Source organism: Mirounga angustirostris, unplaced genomic scaffold (genome assembly GCF_029215605.1).
Source record: "Mirounga angustirostris isolate CCGP_5_RB_7025 unplaced genomic scaffold, mMirAng1.0.hap1 SCAF_4, whole genome shotgun sequence".
Classification (NCBI taxonomy): Eukaryota; Metazoa; Chordata; class Mammalia; order Carnivora; family Phocidae; genus Mirounga; species Mirounga angustirostris.
In genome coordinates this window covers 159,917,190-159,929,855 of record NW_026991712.1, presented here as the reverse complement: position 1 = coordinate 159,929,855, position 12,666 = coordinate 159,917,190, and the positions used below count along the sequence as shown (strand labels likewise).

At 42.3% G+C, this 12,666-nt stretch overlaps 1 protein-coding gene across 21 annotated transcripts in view; it reads left to right on the top strand.

Annotated features, from left to right (window-relative positions):
- The window catches only part of MACF1 (microtubule actin crosslinking factor 1), a 339,058-nt gene that overhangs the window by 301,749 nt on the left and 24,643 nt on the right, over nucleotides 1-12,666 (top strand). For all 21 annotated transcript variants that reach the window (XM_054512972.2, XM_054512971.2, XM_054512970.2 and 18 more), the window contains 16 exons: nucleotides 1,141-1,263; nucleotides 1,355-1,456; nucleotides 2,076-2,177; nucleotides 2,268-2,441; nucleotides 2,532-2,687; nucleotides 2,833-3,030; nucleotides 3,598-3,726; nucleotides 4,598-4,771; nucleotides 7,050-7,205; nucleotides 7,310-7,516; nucleotides 7,650-7,769; nucleotides 8,190-8,359; nucleotides 9,586-9,745; nucleotides 10,550-10,744; nucleotides 11,093-11,221; nucleotides 12,131-12,274. In XM_054512972.2, coding sequence (XP_054368947.2) covers nucleotides 1,141-1,263; nucleotides 1,355-1,456; nucleotides 2,076-2,177; nucleotides 2,268-2,441; nucleotides 2,532-2,687; nucleotides 2,833-3,030; nucleotides 3,598-3,726; nucleotides 4,598-4,771; nucleotides 7,050-7,205; nucleotides 7,310-7,516; nucleotides 7,650-7,769; nucleotides 8,190-8,359; nucleotides 9,586-9,745; nucleotides 10,550-10,744; nucleotides 11,093-11,221; nucleotides 12,131-12,274 — 2,439 coding nt within the window. The remainder of the gene's footprint in view (nucleotides 1-1,140; nucleotides 1,264-1,354; nucleotides 1,457-2,075; nucleotides 2,178-2,267; nucleotides 2,442-2,531; nucleotides 2,688-2,832; nucleotides 3,031-3,597; nucleotides 3,727-4,597; nucleotides 4,772-7,049; nucleotides 7,206-7,309; nucleotides 7,517-7,649; nucleotides 7,770-8,189; nucleotides 8,360-9,585; nucleotides 9,746-10,549; nucleotides 10,745-11,092; nucleotides 11,222-12,130; nucleotides 12,275-12,666) is intronic.

Below are 12,666 nucleotides of genomic sequence, written 5' to 3'. Positions count from 1 at the left end.
GTGGTGGTGGTGGTGGTGGTGGTTATTTATTTAAAAGACTTTTTCCCACTTGAAAAAATATGTGCTCGTTATAGTAGAGATTTCTTTCTTTTTTAAATATACACGTTGTACCACTTGTATAGACTCATACAACCTCCATTATTGTGATATAGGACAGTTCCATCACTCAAAGGTAATTCTCCCATCAATTTTAAACTTCATTCACATTAGTAGAATGTGCTTTCTGATTTTAGTCCTCTCTAGTGTACATTATTTCTCAGGTAAATTTCTTTTTTTTTCCCCCAAGTAAATTTCTTTAATGTAGAAAAATAGCAGATAGAAAGAAAATAAATTCTGGATTCATCATCCAGAGATAACAATTGTTACTTTGACATACCTTTTTCTAGCCTTTTTGGAGAGCCTGTACTAAATGCATTTTTCACCTCATTTTGTCTCTTTAGTGTAAGCCATTTCCTGTCTTGATATTTTGTCTTGCTTTTATTTCAGCCGTTCTCCCCCCTCCCTGCTCTTGTCATTGCCAGTGCATGAACCAGTTTTTAGGATCTGGCACAGAACTGACTTTCTCCAAGATTATATAGCCTAGCGTTTCTATGATGTTAGTCTCTTAGCTCTTAAATTGGTGTCTTGTACAGGATTATTTTATCCTTGTTGATATACTTCCCTGTGATAGATTTTTTTTTTTTTTTAGATTTTATTAATTTATTTGAGTGAGTGGGAGGGAGAGAGAATCTGAAGCAGACTCTTCGCTGAGTACAGAGCCCAACAAAGGGCTCAATCCCACAACCCCCGTGATAGATTTCTGGCTGTAGATTATAACCTCTTGGAGGCTGGAAGGATGAACCTTTGGTAAACTATTAGCACTCACTAGACCTTTCCTAGACTATTTTATACATACTGTGATATATATAAATATATTTCAAACATCTATATTGTGTGTGTGCGAGAGAGTAAAGAGAAATGAACCGAGTGTGAAGTTTCACTGTTTGGGTAGGTGAAATATTAAGGACATTGAAGGCTTTCGTGAAATTGACAGTTCTGTTCAACATCTGCTGTTGATAAGGGTATAAATTACATTTGCAAAATTTGGGAAGTTCTGTTCTGCTTTCTGTTTTGGCTTATGTTCTGTTCATTTACATGTAGACTATTAAGGAAGAGACCGATGGTCTGCATGAAGAATTGGAGTTTATTCGAATCCTTGGAGCAGATTTGATTTTTGCCTGTGGAGAAACGGAGAAGCCCGAAGTGAAGAAGAGCATTGATGAGGTCTGGGAAAAATGGATATGGAATTTAGATGAAACATTAGTGGACTCACACTGAAGACTGGTATTAATTAAAGAATCTGTTTTTCCCCTAGCTGAATAATGCCTGGGAGAGCTTAAACAAAACCTGGAAGGAGAGGCTAGAAAAGCTTGAGGATGCCATGCAGGCCGCTGTGCAGTATCAGGACACTCTTCAGGTGAGAGGCCACAGCAGAAGGAAGGTTCAGTGTTCTTTCTGTCATATTCCAAAGCCAGCATCAGCGTGGATCACCTTGCAGGACTTGGAGCATTCTCAAACCTAAGACAGTGCTGTTTCGGTATTTCTAGCCTAAGTTTCCCGCTCCTGATGAGAAAAGTACTGATCTCCAAATTTCTGCTCTTCTTGCCGTGTTTTCCATCATCACCTTTATCCTCAGGGTGGCCGTGCAGTGAAGCTGGTCACACGGTGTGAGTCCTTGCTTGCCGGAGGTTCCAAACCCAGGTTGCCTTAAAGCACAGCCTGGCACAGTACGTTCACCACATCCTGAGCTCGCTAGGTGGCCATGACAAATGCTAACTTTTATTCACAGTTTTTCCAGAGTGTAGTTCATTTTGGACATTGTCCTAATAGTGCTGGCTCCATTCTTAAATCTCCATGTTACTGGAGTAAAGATCATTATCCCTTTACCTCTGCCCCCACCCCACCCCCCCACCTAAAAACACAAACAGCACAGGGTACTTTGATTTTTGTCTGCTTATGTCAGCAGAGATGATGTTAATTCTCTCCCAACAGCTGGTGCTTTTTTTAGCTTTTGACTTTTTGTATCTTTATTTTAGGCTATGTTTGACTGGCTAGATAACACGGTGATTAAGCTCTGCACCATGCCCCCTGTCGGCACTGACCTCAACACTGTTAAAGATCAGTTAAATGAAATGAAGGTTTGTGACTGGGAATGGCTTTTGAAGAAGAGTTGTGTTTTCGTTTTTAAAGACTTGGTTTGATGTTAACATGAAGTATGTCTTTGGTAGGAGTTCAAAGTGGAAGTTTACCAACAGCAAATTGAGATGGAAAAGCTCAATCACCAGGGTGAACTGATGTTAAAGAAAGCTACAGATGAGACGGACAGAGACATTATCCGAGAACCGTTGACGGAACTCAAACACCTCTGGGAGAACCTGGGTGAAAAAATTGCCCACAGGCAGGTGAGGCAGGTGGTAGAGTCCACCAGTGGACAACCAGCTACTGTTTTCTAAGTTCCTGACAAGTGTTTCCTTTTTATCTTTTTTGAGTAGCACAAACTAGAAGGTGCTCTCCTGGCCCTTGGCCAGTTCCAACATGCCTTAGAGGAACTAATGAGCTGGCTGACTCACACTGAGGAGTTGTTAGACGCTCAGAGACCAATAAGCGGAGACCCAAAAGTCATTGAAGTTGAGCTCGCAAAGCATCATGTAAGTGCTCTTAGTTTTCAACTCTTAGCCTATTGGTTTGAGACCAAATACTGTCACCAGAAGCCTCCTGATATTGTGTGCACCGTAGAGAACCAGGCTTGATGATACCTGTGGAAATAAATGATGATGTTCAACATTCTTTTAGGTTCTAAAAAATGATGTTTTGGCGCATCAAGCCACAGTGGAAACAGTCAACAAAGCTGGCAATGAGCTTCTTGAATCTAGTGCCGGAGATGATGCCAGCAGCCTAAGGAGCCGTTTGGAAACCATGAACCAGTGCTGGGAGTCGGTGTTACAAAAAACGGAGGAGAGAGAGCAACAGCTTCAGTTGACACTGCAGCAGGTACGTGTGTTGTCCCGGCCAGGTGGCTGGGGCTGTGCGCGTCACCGCGTCCGGAGGAGCACCTATCTGAGCCAGTCAAGGGAGAGCACTGTGGAATAGAATCCCCTCCACCTGCTCCACTCCATGTCTTAAGAGGAAGGTCAGTTCCATGCTGGAACTTGTCTGGAAAGAATACCTTTGATTGTGAGTGGTTGTTTTTGGATTTGTCTGTAGCCTAGTCTCTTCAGTTACTATTCAAAGTTAGTAGATCTTGGCTACAACAAAGCTTGCTCACAGATTCGGCTATTTCTTGCATTGAGTCAGGGTCCGCCCCCCCGCCACCATCCATCTGTCAGTCAATTCATCAAGTTATATCAGACATCAGTGATAGGTTACAGTGAAGTCCAAAGGATTCTGCTAGATTCTAGAAATAACTATATTGGCTCCATGCTAATCCAGCAACAGACCCACCCTGAGAGCAGCCCAGAATTCCTCCCTCAGGATAGGCTCCTCATATGGTCATTTAGGAAGTTTACTCTTGAAGCTGAGAATTGACTGCTGACCTTGCTGATGTGTCTTTTCTCAAAGGCTCAGGGTTTCCACAGTGAAATTGAAGATTTCCTCTTGGAACTGACTAGAATGGAGACCCAACTTTCTGCATCTAAGCCCACAGGAGGACTTCCTGAAACTGCTAGGGAACAGCTTGATACACATATGGTAATAGACATTTCTTGAAGTTGAACATAATGCCCTATTCAGCAGCTCCTTACTGTTCACAGACCTGTATGTATCTGGGAGTCTACAAAGTATGCATTTTTATCGACAATATAGTACAACCTAAGGATTGTTGCTTTTATGTGGGCATTAATAGCCCCTACCACGGGCAGCAGTGGTGACAGGGAAGCTGGACTGGAAATACATTGGTGAGCTGGTAAATTTTGAGTTGGTCAGTCTGTTGGCATAAGAATATTGATGTAAAGGTGAGAGCATCAAGAAGACAAATACATAGGGCGCCTGGGTGGCTCAGATAGTTAAGCGTCTGCCTTCGGCTCAGGTCATGATCCCAGGGTCCTGGGATCGAGTCCCGCGTCGGGCTCCCTGCTCAGCGGGGAGCCTGCTTCTCTCTCTCTCTCTCTCTCTCTGTCTGTCTGTCTCTCATGAATAAATAAATAAAATCTTTAAAAAAAAAAAAGACAAATACATAACACAGATGTGTCTCTACTTAGGAAAAGAGTGTTTGGGGGACTTAGGGAAATCAATAGATACAATATTTTAAGAAAGGGACTAAGAAAAAAAGGCAACATAATTTCTAGGCAACTATTTCAGGAAACGGAGAAATAAATTATTGGGGTCTATTTTTGTGATCTCTGATCCTTAAAAAGATCCTCTTTACTTGATAACAAAATTATTTTAATTTTAATGAAGAATGGTAGGATTCATTGCTCAGCAATTGAATTGAATTCAAAAGAAAGGGTTTTAATCAAGAATGAGACCTTCCTGGACTTTTCCAACTGTGCTCATAAATCTGTGGGTGTCTCTCAGGGAATTATCATTGCCAGTCTCTTTCATGCCCTTTTTTTTTTTGCAGGAACTCTATTCCCAGCTCAAAGCCAAGGAAGAGACTTATAATCAACTGCTTGACAAGGGCAGGCTCATGCTTCTAAGCCGTGACGACTCTGGGTCTGGCTCAAAGACAGAACAGAGTGTAGCTCTCTTGGAGCAGAAGTGGCATGTGGTCAGCAGTAAGATGGAAGAAAGAAAGGTATCACCACAAAATACAGGGTGTGATTACTGGGCTTGAGTAGTTTGCTTGGCGATTGCATGTAATTACCATCTAGTTTCTTTGGAGATTTTTCGAAGACCAGTACATGGTACCAGAAGTTGCAGAACTGATATCCTCAGGATCACTTTTGTGCTAGTCAAGCTCTCTTATCTTCTGTTAAATTTCTATTTTGTATCTGTGTCAAGTTGCATTGACGGCACTAGTTTCTGCTGATATTTGCTTTTATTATTCATTCCTTTTCTGCCTTTACCAGTTAAGACATTATTGGCTGTTACTGCTCAGTGATGAACTTATAGCCCATATTAATCACTGAATTGAGTTCCTACTGAAAAACCAGGTTAAGTTGGAGTCGCTGGCTTGGGATTGGAAGGGTGGGAACAGAGTGTGCAGGAAGTTGGGCTAACATTCTCCACAAAGAATTTGGACTCTAGTATAAATGCAGTATGCAGAGAATTTTACTAAAAATCAGGGGAAAGTAGATTATGTGACCTCTTCCCATTCTTCTTCAAAAATCAAATTCTCTTCAAAAGAAAAGTGATCAGGGATCAAGGCCTCAAAACACTGGTTTTTATGAATACCGAGTTTCAGATGATCACTCAGCGCAGAGTTTCTATACTGGGCAGATCAAATGTAAAATACGTGTTCAAATCTGTTGGCCACATCCATTCAATAGTTACTAAGCACGTATGTACCAGGCACTGTGCTGCTAGGTGTATAGTGGAAGCAAAGGCGTGGACTCTATCATTGTGAAATTTAATGGGCAGAAGGACATAAAACAACGATTCACACATCTAAATGAACATTTTGAGAGAAGCGTTAATTTCCTAGAGTTCTTTTATTGTGGGGTCTGGTAATTCTCTTACACGAAGAATGACCAGAGGAACTGAATGTAAGGCTTTGTTCTAATTCTGCAGAAAGCAGAACTAAGACTAATTAAACCGAGGCAGATTCTGGCTCATAATCAAGAAGTTTCTAGAAGGCTTTCCCATCAGTGGAGCAGGTTGCCTCAAGAAATAGTTACCCATGACTGGTGGAACTGGTCCGACAAGGGCCAGGTATCAAGGATAGTTATTTCTGATTTTGCAGAACATTACATTTCAGTATCCCTAAAATCATTTATTAAATGTGTGTGGTGCTATATTAAAGAAGATACAGATAAAATGATGTGGAAAGATTTCCTGTCATCTAGGAACTTGCAGTATATTAATTTCCAAGCATTTCTATGATAAATTTGAGGGATATAGTTTCTTTTTCCTCTTGATTGGTTTAGATTGGGCCCTTATGTTTTTGTAACATTCATTATAGTGTTTTCCTAGGTTACAAAAATCATTATTCCACTATGCCTGTCTGGTAGATGGACCAGAGACAGAGGCCATCCCCTAGGTGTGTGGGTAGAGCTTATCTCTGAGACTAGAGCTTATAGACTCTGGAATTGGGGTATATTCTTGGGCAGTGGCACATGCCCCGAATGAGCCATTGTTTTTGCCATTCTGATTTAGATCAAAGTTTCTAAAAATTTATATCTAGTATTGTCAGATTTTTGCTTAGAATATTACAGCTTTTATTACCTTTTCTTCTTGTAGCTTAAAAATTAAAAATGAGCTTCAGGGGCGCCTGGCTTGCTTTGTCAGTGGAGCATGCAACTCTTTTTTTTTTTTTTTTTTAAGATCTTATTTATTGGGCGCCTGGGTGGCTCAGTTGTTTAGGCAACTGCCTTCAGCTTGGGTCGTGGTCCCGGGGTCCTGGGATCGAGTCTCACGTTGGGCTTCCCTTGCTCTGCGGGGAGCCTGCTTCTCCCTCTTTCTCTGCCTGCCACTCTCCCTGCTTGTGCTCTCTCTGTCAAATAAATAAAACCTTAAAAAAAAAAAAGTCTTATTTATTTAAGAGAGAAAGCATGTGCACAAGCGGGGAGGAACTGACCCTGAAGCTGTCACCACTGAAGGATCTGTTCACTGGGTACATTACTGAATAGTTTCATCCCTGTCCTTTAATGTCCCAGGAAGTGGGGAATGGAAGAAAAAGCAACATAACTGCAAATTGTGCTCTTTCCTTTTCATACATGGTTGTTTTGGTTTCAGACACTAACATTAAATTGCCCCCTTTTTTGTAAACAAGGCATGTTTGGAGGTTGATTACATGAGGCTTCCTTTTTAGAGGGCATTTCATTTGGTGTACAATTCATGCCTTTGTCCTTGAAGCTACAATTCCTGAATTTGGCACTTTTTCTTTTTGTGTGTGTGTTTTAATTAAAATTCAGTCAAAGCTGGAAGAGGCCCTCAACCTGGCAACAGAATTCCAGAATTCCCTGCAAGAGTTTATCAACTGGCTCACTCTAGCGGAGCAGAATCTCAACATCGCCTCTCCTCCCAGCCTGATTTTAAACACTGTCCTTTCCCAGATAGAGGAGCACAAGGTAACTATGACATTATGATATTCCCCTCCTTTTGAGAGGACTAGTTGGAAGAGAAGCTCCTCTCTCTTATCTTCAGTTTAAAAAGAGCAATATTTTCCCCTCAGGTGTTCGCTAATGAGGTCAGTGCTCATCGAGACCAGATCATTGAGCTGGATCAAACTGGGAATCAGTTAAAGTTCCTTAGCCAAAAACAGGACGTTGTTCTGATCAAGAATTTGCTGGTTAGTGTCCAGTCTCGATGGGAGAAGGTTGTCCAGCGGTCTATTGAAAGAGGGCGATCACTGGATGATGCCAGGAAGCGGGCAAAACAAGTGAGTTATGAAAGAAAGATACCAATTTATTGAACAACCTTGGGCTACATGTGTGGAGTCTCTGGAATGATTTTCATAAAAGTATAGTTTGCATGGTCATTCCTTTTATAAGTTATTTTTTATATAATTGTAGTTCCATGAAGCTTGGAAAAAGCTGATCGACTGGCTAGAAGATGCAGAGAGTCACCTGGACTCGGAGCTGGAGATATCCAATGACCCAGACAAAATTAAACTCCAGCTCTCTAAGCATAAGGTAAAGCAGTTCGTGGTTCTTAGGTCCTGAGCTTGGTAGTCACTGAAGATTGCTAAAAATGGAGGTCAGAGCTAGTTAAAAGAAAATCAGTTAATGTTGGAAAGTCAAGGTGATGAAACCAGCATTCCATTTTATATCTAGACCGTGTCTAACCATAAGAGTTATGGTCATTTAAATAACAGCTCAAACAAAGTGATTGTGGGAGTAACCAGTTAAAACTATAGGCTTTTAGAAATTGTCATGCTGTATATGGTATAAACAAAAATTGATAAATTTCTTAAGGATAAGCTATTGTTAGTTCAAGAGGTAAGGACATTCATATTCTGATTACCAACCCGAATACTGAAAATTTTTCTTTGTTCCAAATCAAGACGTCATCTGACTTTTAGCATTGTTTTTTTCTTTCCTTTTTGGAAACAGGAGTTTCAGAAAACTCTTGGCGGCAAACAGCCTGTGTATGATACCACAATTCGAACCGGCAGAGCCTTGAAAGAAAAGACTTTGCTTCCTGATGACACTCAGAAACTTGACAATTTACTGGGAGAAGTCAGAGACAAATGGGATACTGTTTGTGGCAAGTCTGTGGAGAGGTGAGTATGATTATTTGCTTCGTGGGTCTGTGTATTATCCCAAAACTAACAGACTATTACCGGATTCCATAAAATGGCCATAAAGCTAATGCATCAAAATAGGTTTTATAGCATCTTGATATTTCTACTTCATTCAATGAGAGTTATAAAATAAGTTGAGTAAAATATTAAAATTCTCTAAAGAGGGCACGTTCTGCATGGAGCACTGGGTGTTATACGCACACAATGGATCATGGAACCCTACATCAAATACTAATGATGTAATGTATGGTGATTAATGTGACAATAATAAAAAAATGTTAAAATTCTCATTTTAAGCTTGAATCTTACTGTAGTAGAGAGAGAGGCCTAGAAACTCAAGCCAACAGCCACAGAAGATTAGTAACTCCAAATATTTGTCAGTGACCAGTTTGTGATACTAACAGCTTTTCAGTGAGCTCGCTCACTGTGTCGGACAGCGAGCAAAATCTCTGCGCGTATCACCTCATTTAACCATCATAATGCCTGACCTTTACTGGGTGATTACTACTGAGCACGTGCCAAACAGAGGCTACTAATCATGTAATCCTCCTAACAACCACTGAGGGGGGGTACTGTTATTCCCATTTTACAGATGAGAAAAGTGATCATAAAGAGGTTTCTTAACTCCCGCCAAAGGTCACTCAGCTACTAAGCAGCAGAGCTGGGATTTGAAGCTGTTGGATTTGGTTCCATAAGTTGTACTTTTATCCACTTGTACCCACTATGCTATGCTAAGTAATATGGTATCTTTGTATTATTTGTACTTCCATTTTTTAGATGAGGTGACTGAGGTTCAAACAGGTGATGAGACAGCCCAGGGTCACACAACTGGTGTAGAGCTGGTAGTTGAACTCCTGACTACAGACCATGACCAAAACCATCATCCTCTACCTAAGTGGTATAAAATGATTAACACAGACCTTAGGTGATTAGGGTGTATCCATGTGTATAACCGTTGGATTCTTTAGGTGCCAGGAGGGCATCTGTACCCACCTCCTACACTACACTTACTCCATTCTAGAGAATAGTTTGATTAAAAATGTCTAGGCATATCTCTTAGTCACTTTTTACTCTATTTCAAACCAGCCCAGCACGGAGGGTCCCCTCTCTCTAGAGTTCAAGCAGTATTCCATTCAGCAGTCAGGACTGAGCCAGCCAAAGAAAAGGGATCTCTAAAAACAGTGAGGTTTGTGTGCTTTTCTCAGGCAGCACAAGTTGGAGGAGGCCCTGCTGTTTTCTGGCCAATTCATGGATGCTTTGCAGGCCTTGGTCGACTGGCTGTACAAGGTGGAGCCGCAGCTGGCCGAGGACCAGCCCGTGCACGGGGACCTCGACCTCGTCATGAACCTCATGGACGCCCATAAGGTGAGGGGCGGGAGGGGCGCCGCAGGGAGGCAGAGCCATTGGGTCCTCGGCCTCTGCAGGCCTGCGCATGCTCCCATCCAGCCGAGAAGGGAAGGCTACACGAGCCTGTGTCTCTGTTCATCGGAGAGACCTTGCCTCACTCTGTGTGTATTGCTGGGATTCTGCATCAGTCACAGTGAATTTACCCAAATTGCTTTGATTCAGATTTGGCAATGTGTAAATACCATCTTGGGGTTTGCCCCCCCTTCCTGTTTGTATCTTTCAGTTGAGTCACACAATGAATTTAAACTGAGAACCCCTCAAGATCTCCATTTCCACTGACTCCTAAAATGAAAATGAGTTCTTTTTTTAGCTGCTTTTGACCCAAGCAAGCCCAACACCATGCACAGCAATGTTTATGTGTAACCTACACCTGTCATGTTAACCTCCATAATGTCCTCTTGTTTTAGCACAAAGCATTCAGCTTTACTTGAAATTACATCAAACTCTTACTGTGCGCGTGGCAAATGTGTTCTTACTTAACTCCCACAATTCTGGAAATTTTGCTATAACATCATTCCTATGTTACAAGTTAGGAAACTGGGACTCCAGCTAAGCAGCTTATCCAGGGCCACGCCCTTCATCTTTAGAGCCACCTCTTCTGGGTGGTTTTCTTACACATTGTCCTGTCTCGCTCTGCGTAAAAGATGCACAACTGGAACCTACTGAGGAGAATGGAACTAAGCGATTCCTTTCCTCTGTGGTTTTGCTTCTTGGGTTCAAAACATTTCTCAGCAAACTGATTCCTCTGTTTTTCTTTTCTAGGTTTTCCAGAAGGAACTGGGAAAGCGAACAGGAACTGTTCAGGTACTGAAGCGGTCAGGCCGAGAGCTGATTGAGAACAGTCGTGATGACACCACATGGGTGAAAGGACAGCTCCAGGAACTGAGCACTCGCTGGGACACTGTGTGCAAACTCTCTGTCTCCAAACAAAGCCGACTTGAGCAGGCCTTAAAACAGGTCAGAGACTTTAGTGGGGACAACCCAAGGGGGAGGATCTGAGCAGATTCATTCTCATTTCTTTATCAGGATCAGTTCCAGCCAGTCTCAAAATGAACATAAAGTGAAACATTGATATTCTGAATGTTCTACAAGATTTTAACATTCATTTGTATTAGAGGAAAAAAAGGAGTTCAGTTGCTTTTCCAAGATCTGCAAATGAAAGATGACCTTTGTGGGGGGCCTTGAGAGGGCCATCAGCGCCTACGATGCACTAATGAGTTCAGGGCCAACCCTTTTCCTGGCGTACCCCCGTGTTCAGGACCTTGGCTGCAGAGAGGTTCAGTCTGTTGTGCTTGGTTATTTCAGGCGGAAGAGTTTCGAGACACAGTCCACATGCTGTTGGAGTGGCTTTCTGAAGCAGAGCAGACGCTTCGCTTTCGGGGAGCACTTCCAGATGACACAGAGGCCTTACAGGCTCTCATTGACACCCATAAGGTAATCCAGCCCCAGCGTGCAGTGACCCACGGTGACCCAAGGGTGAGGGCTGCCCGCCACTCAAGGAAGGCAGCTTTTGCTTGGGAATTGTGGACCTCATGTGCAAAGCACTAGAACCGGAATGGGCCCAGCTTATTGGTTTATAGCAGGAATGAGAGGCAAATCACTAGTGGGTTTTGTGACACCTTGAAGATCATTCATTTGTTTTTACAAAAGTGTAATGCATGTTGGTTGTAAACAAGTGAAACAGCATGGTATCATATGAAGAAAACTGTGGACTATTCCACCCTCTCTAGACTTCTCACGTGCACAGGGCTTGGTTTGGCTTTCCTTATGTTAATCAGCTTCGGGCCCTGAGCCTCTTACCAAGCTTCAGAATACAATGCGGTATCTGGGGCCACAATCTGTCCTAATAAGATGGGAAATATTTCCTTTTTTAATTTTCGTATTACCCACTAGGAGATTTTAATCTTGGTTTTGGCATTTGGTATTCTGTTGCTGGTATTTTTAAAATATTATAGTGTTTTATAGCTGTCATTTGTCCAAGACAGTACTGTTTGTTTATACACACAGAAGCGAATTAAAACAGGATTTTTTTAAAAAAAGAGAAACTCAGAATAGGACGAGGGTCACGCCCAGCCTGGGAAAGGGGGCGCCCATCTGTGTCCCTCCTCGTCTTTGTTACCTGTAGCAGAGGCAGTCATTCTTGTGTAAACCCTTCACCTCCTCACATCTGTTAGAACTGGAAAGAAAGTACCAGAGACACAGGGATGCAGGCTTGTAGGGGCCTGTGTGAACACATACGGAGGGAAAAACTACACTGAAATCTTTCCCCCTCTCACAGTGTAAGTTAACAGTGCTGCTAGAGTAGATTTCTTTAGTTTTGGTTTTCAAATCTTTTTTGTTTAGGAGTTCATGAAGAAAGTGGAAGAAAAGCGAGCGGATGTTAGCACAGCAGTAGCAATGGGAGAGGCCATCCTGGCTGTCTGCCACCCCGATTGCATCACTACCATCAAGCACTGGATCACCATCATCCGGGCTCGCTTTGAGGAGGTGAGTTCCTGGTTTTAGAGGAAGACGACACGTGCCCCATATAGTGGGTTTATAGGAACAAAACGCTACTGAGTTTTCTCCACCCACCTCCCAGATAAGAATTTTTCACTCACTCTGGGTATCTCAATAAGAGTTAAGTTAGCATTTTAGTAATGACTGTTTTCTCGGTAATGAGCAGCAATTTGGAATAATAGTGCTGGTGTAGTGATGTGTTCACTGATAAATTCCAGTGGACTCGGTTTTGTATTTTTCCCTCCTTCCTGAGAAATCCTGTGTATAATAGGACATGTGTACTAGATTTGTTTCCATGAGTGCTGATTGCTTATTCCAGCTCTGTCCCTGGAGTAAGGGTGAGACCTCTTGAGTGCCTGAGTGGTCTTCCTCCTGAAGGT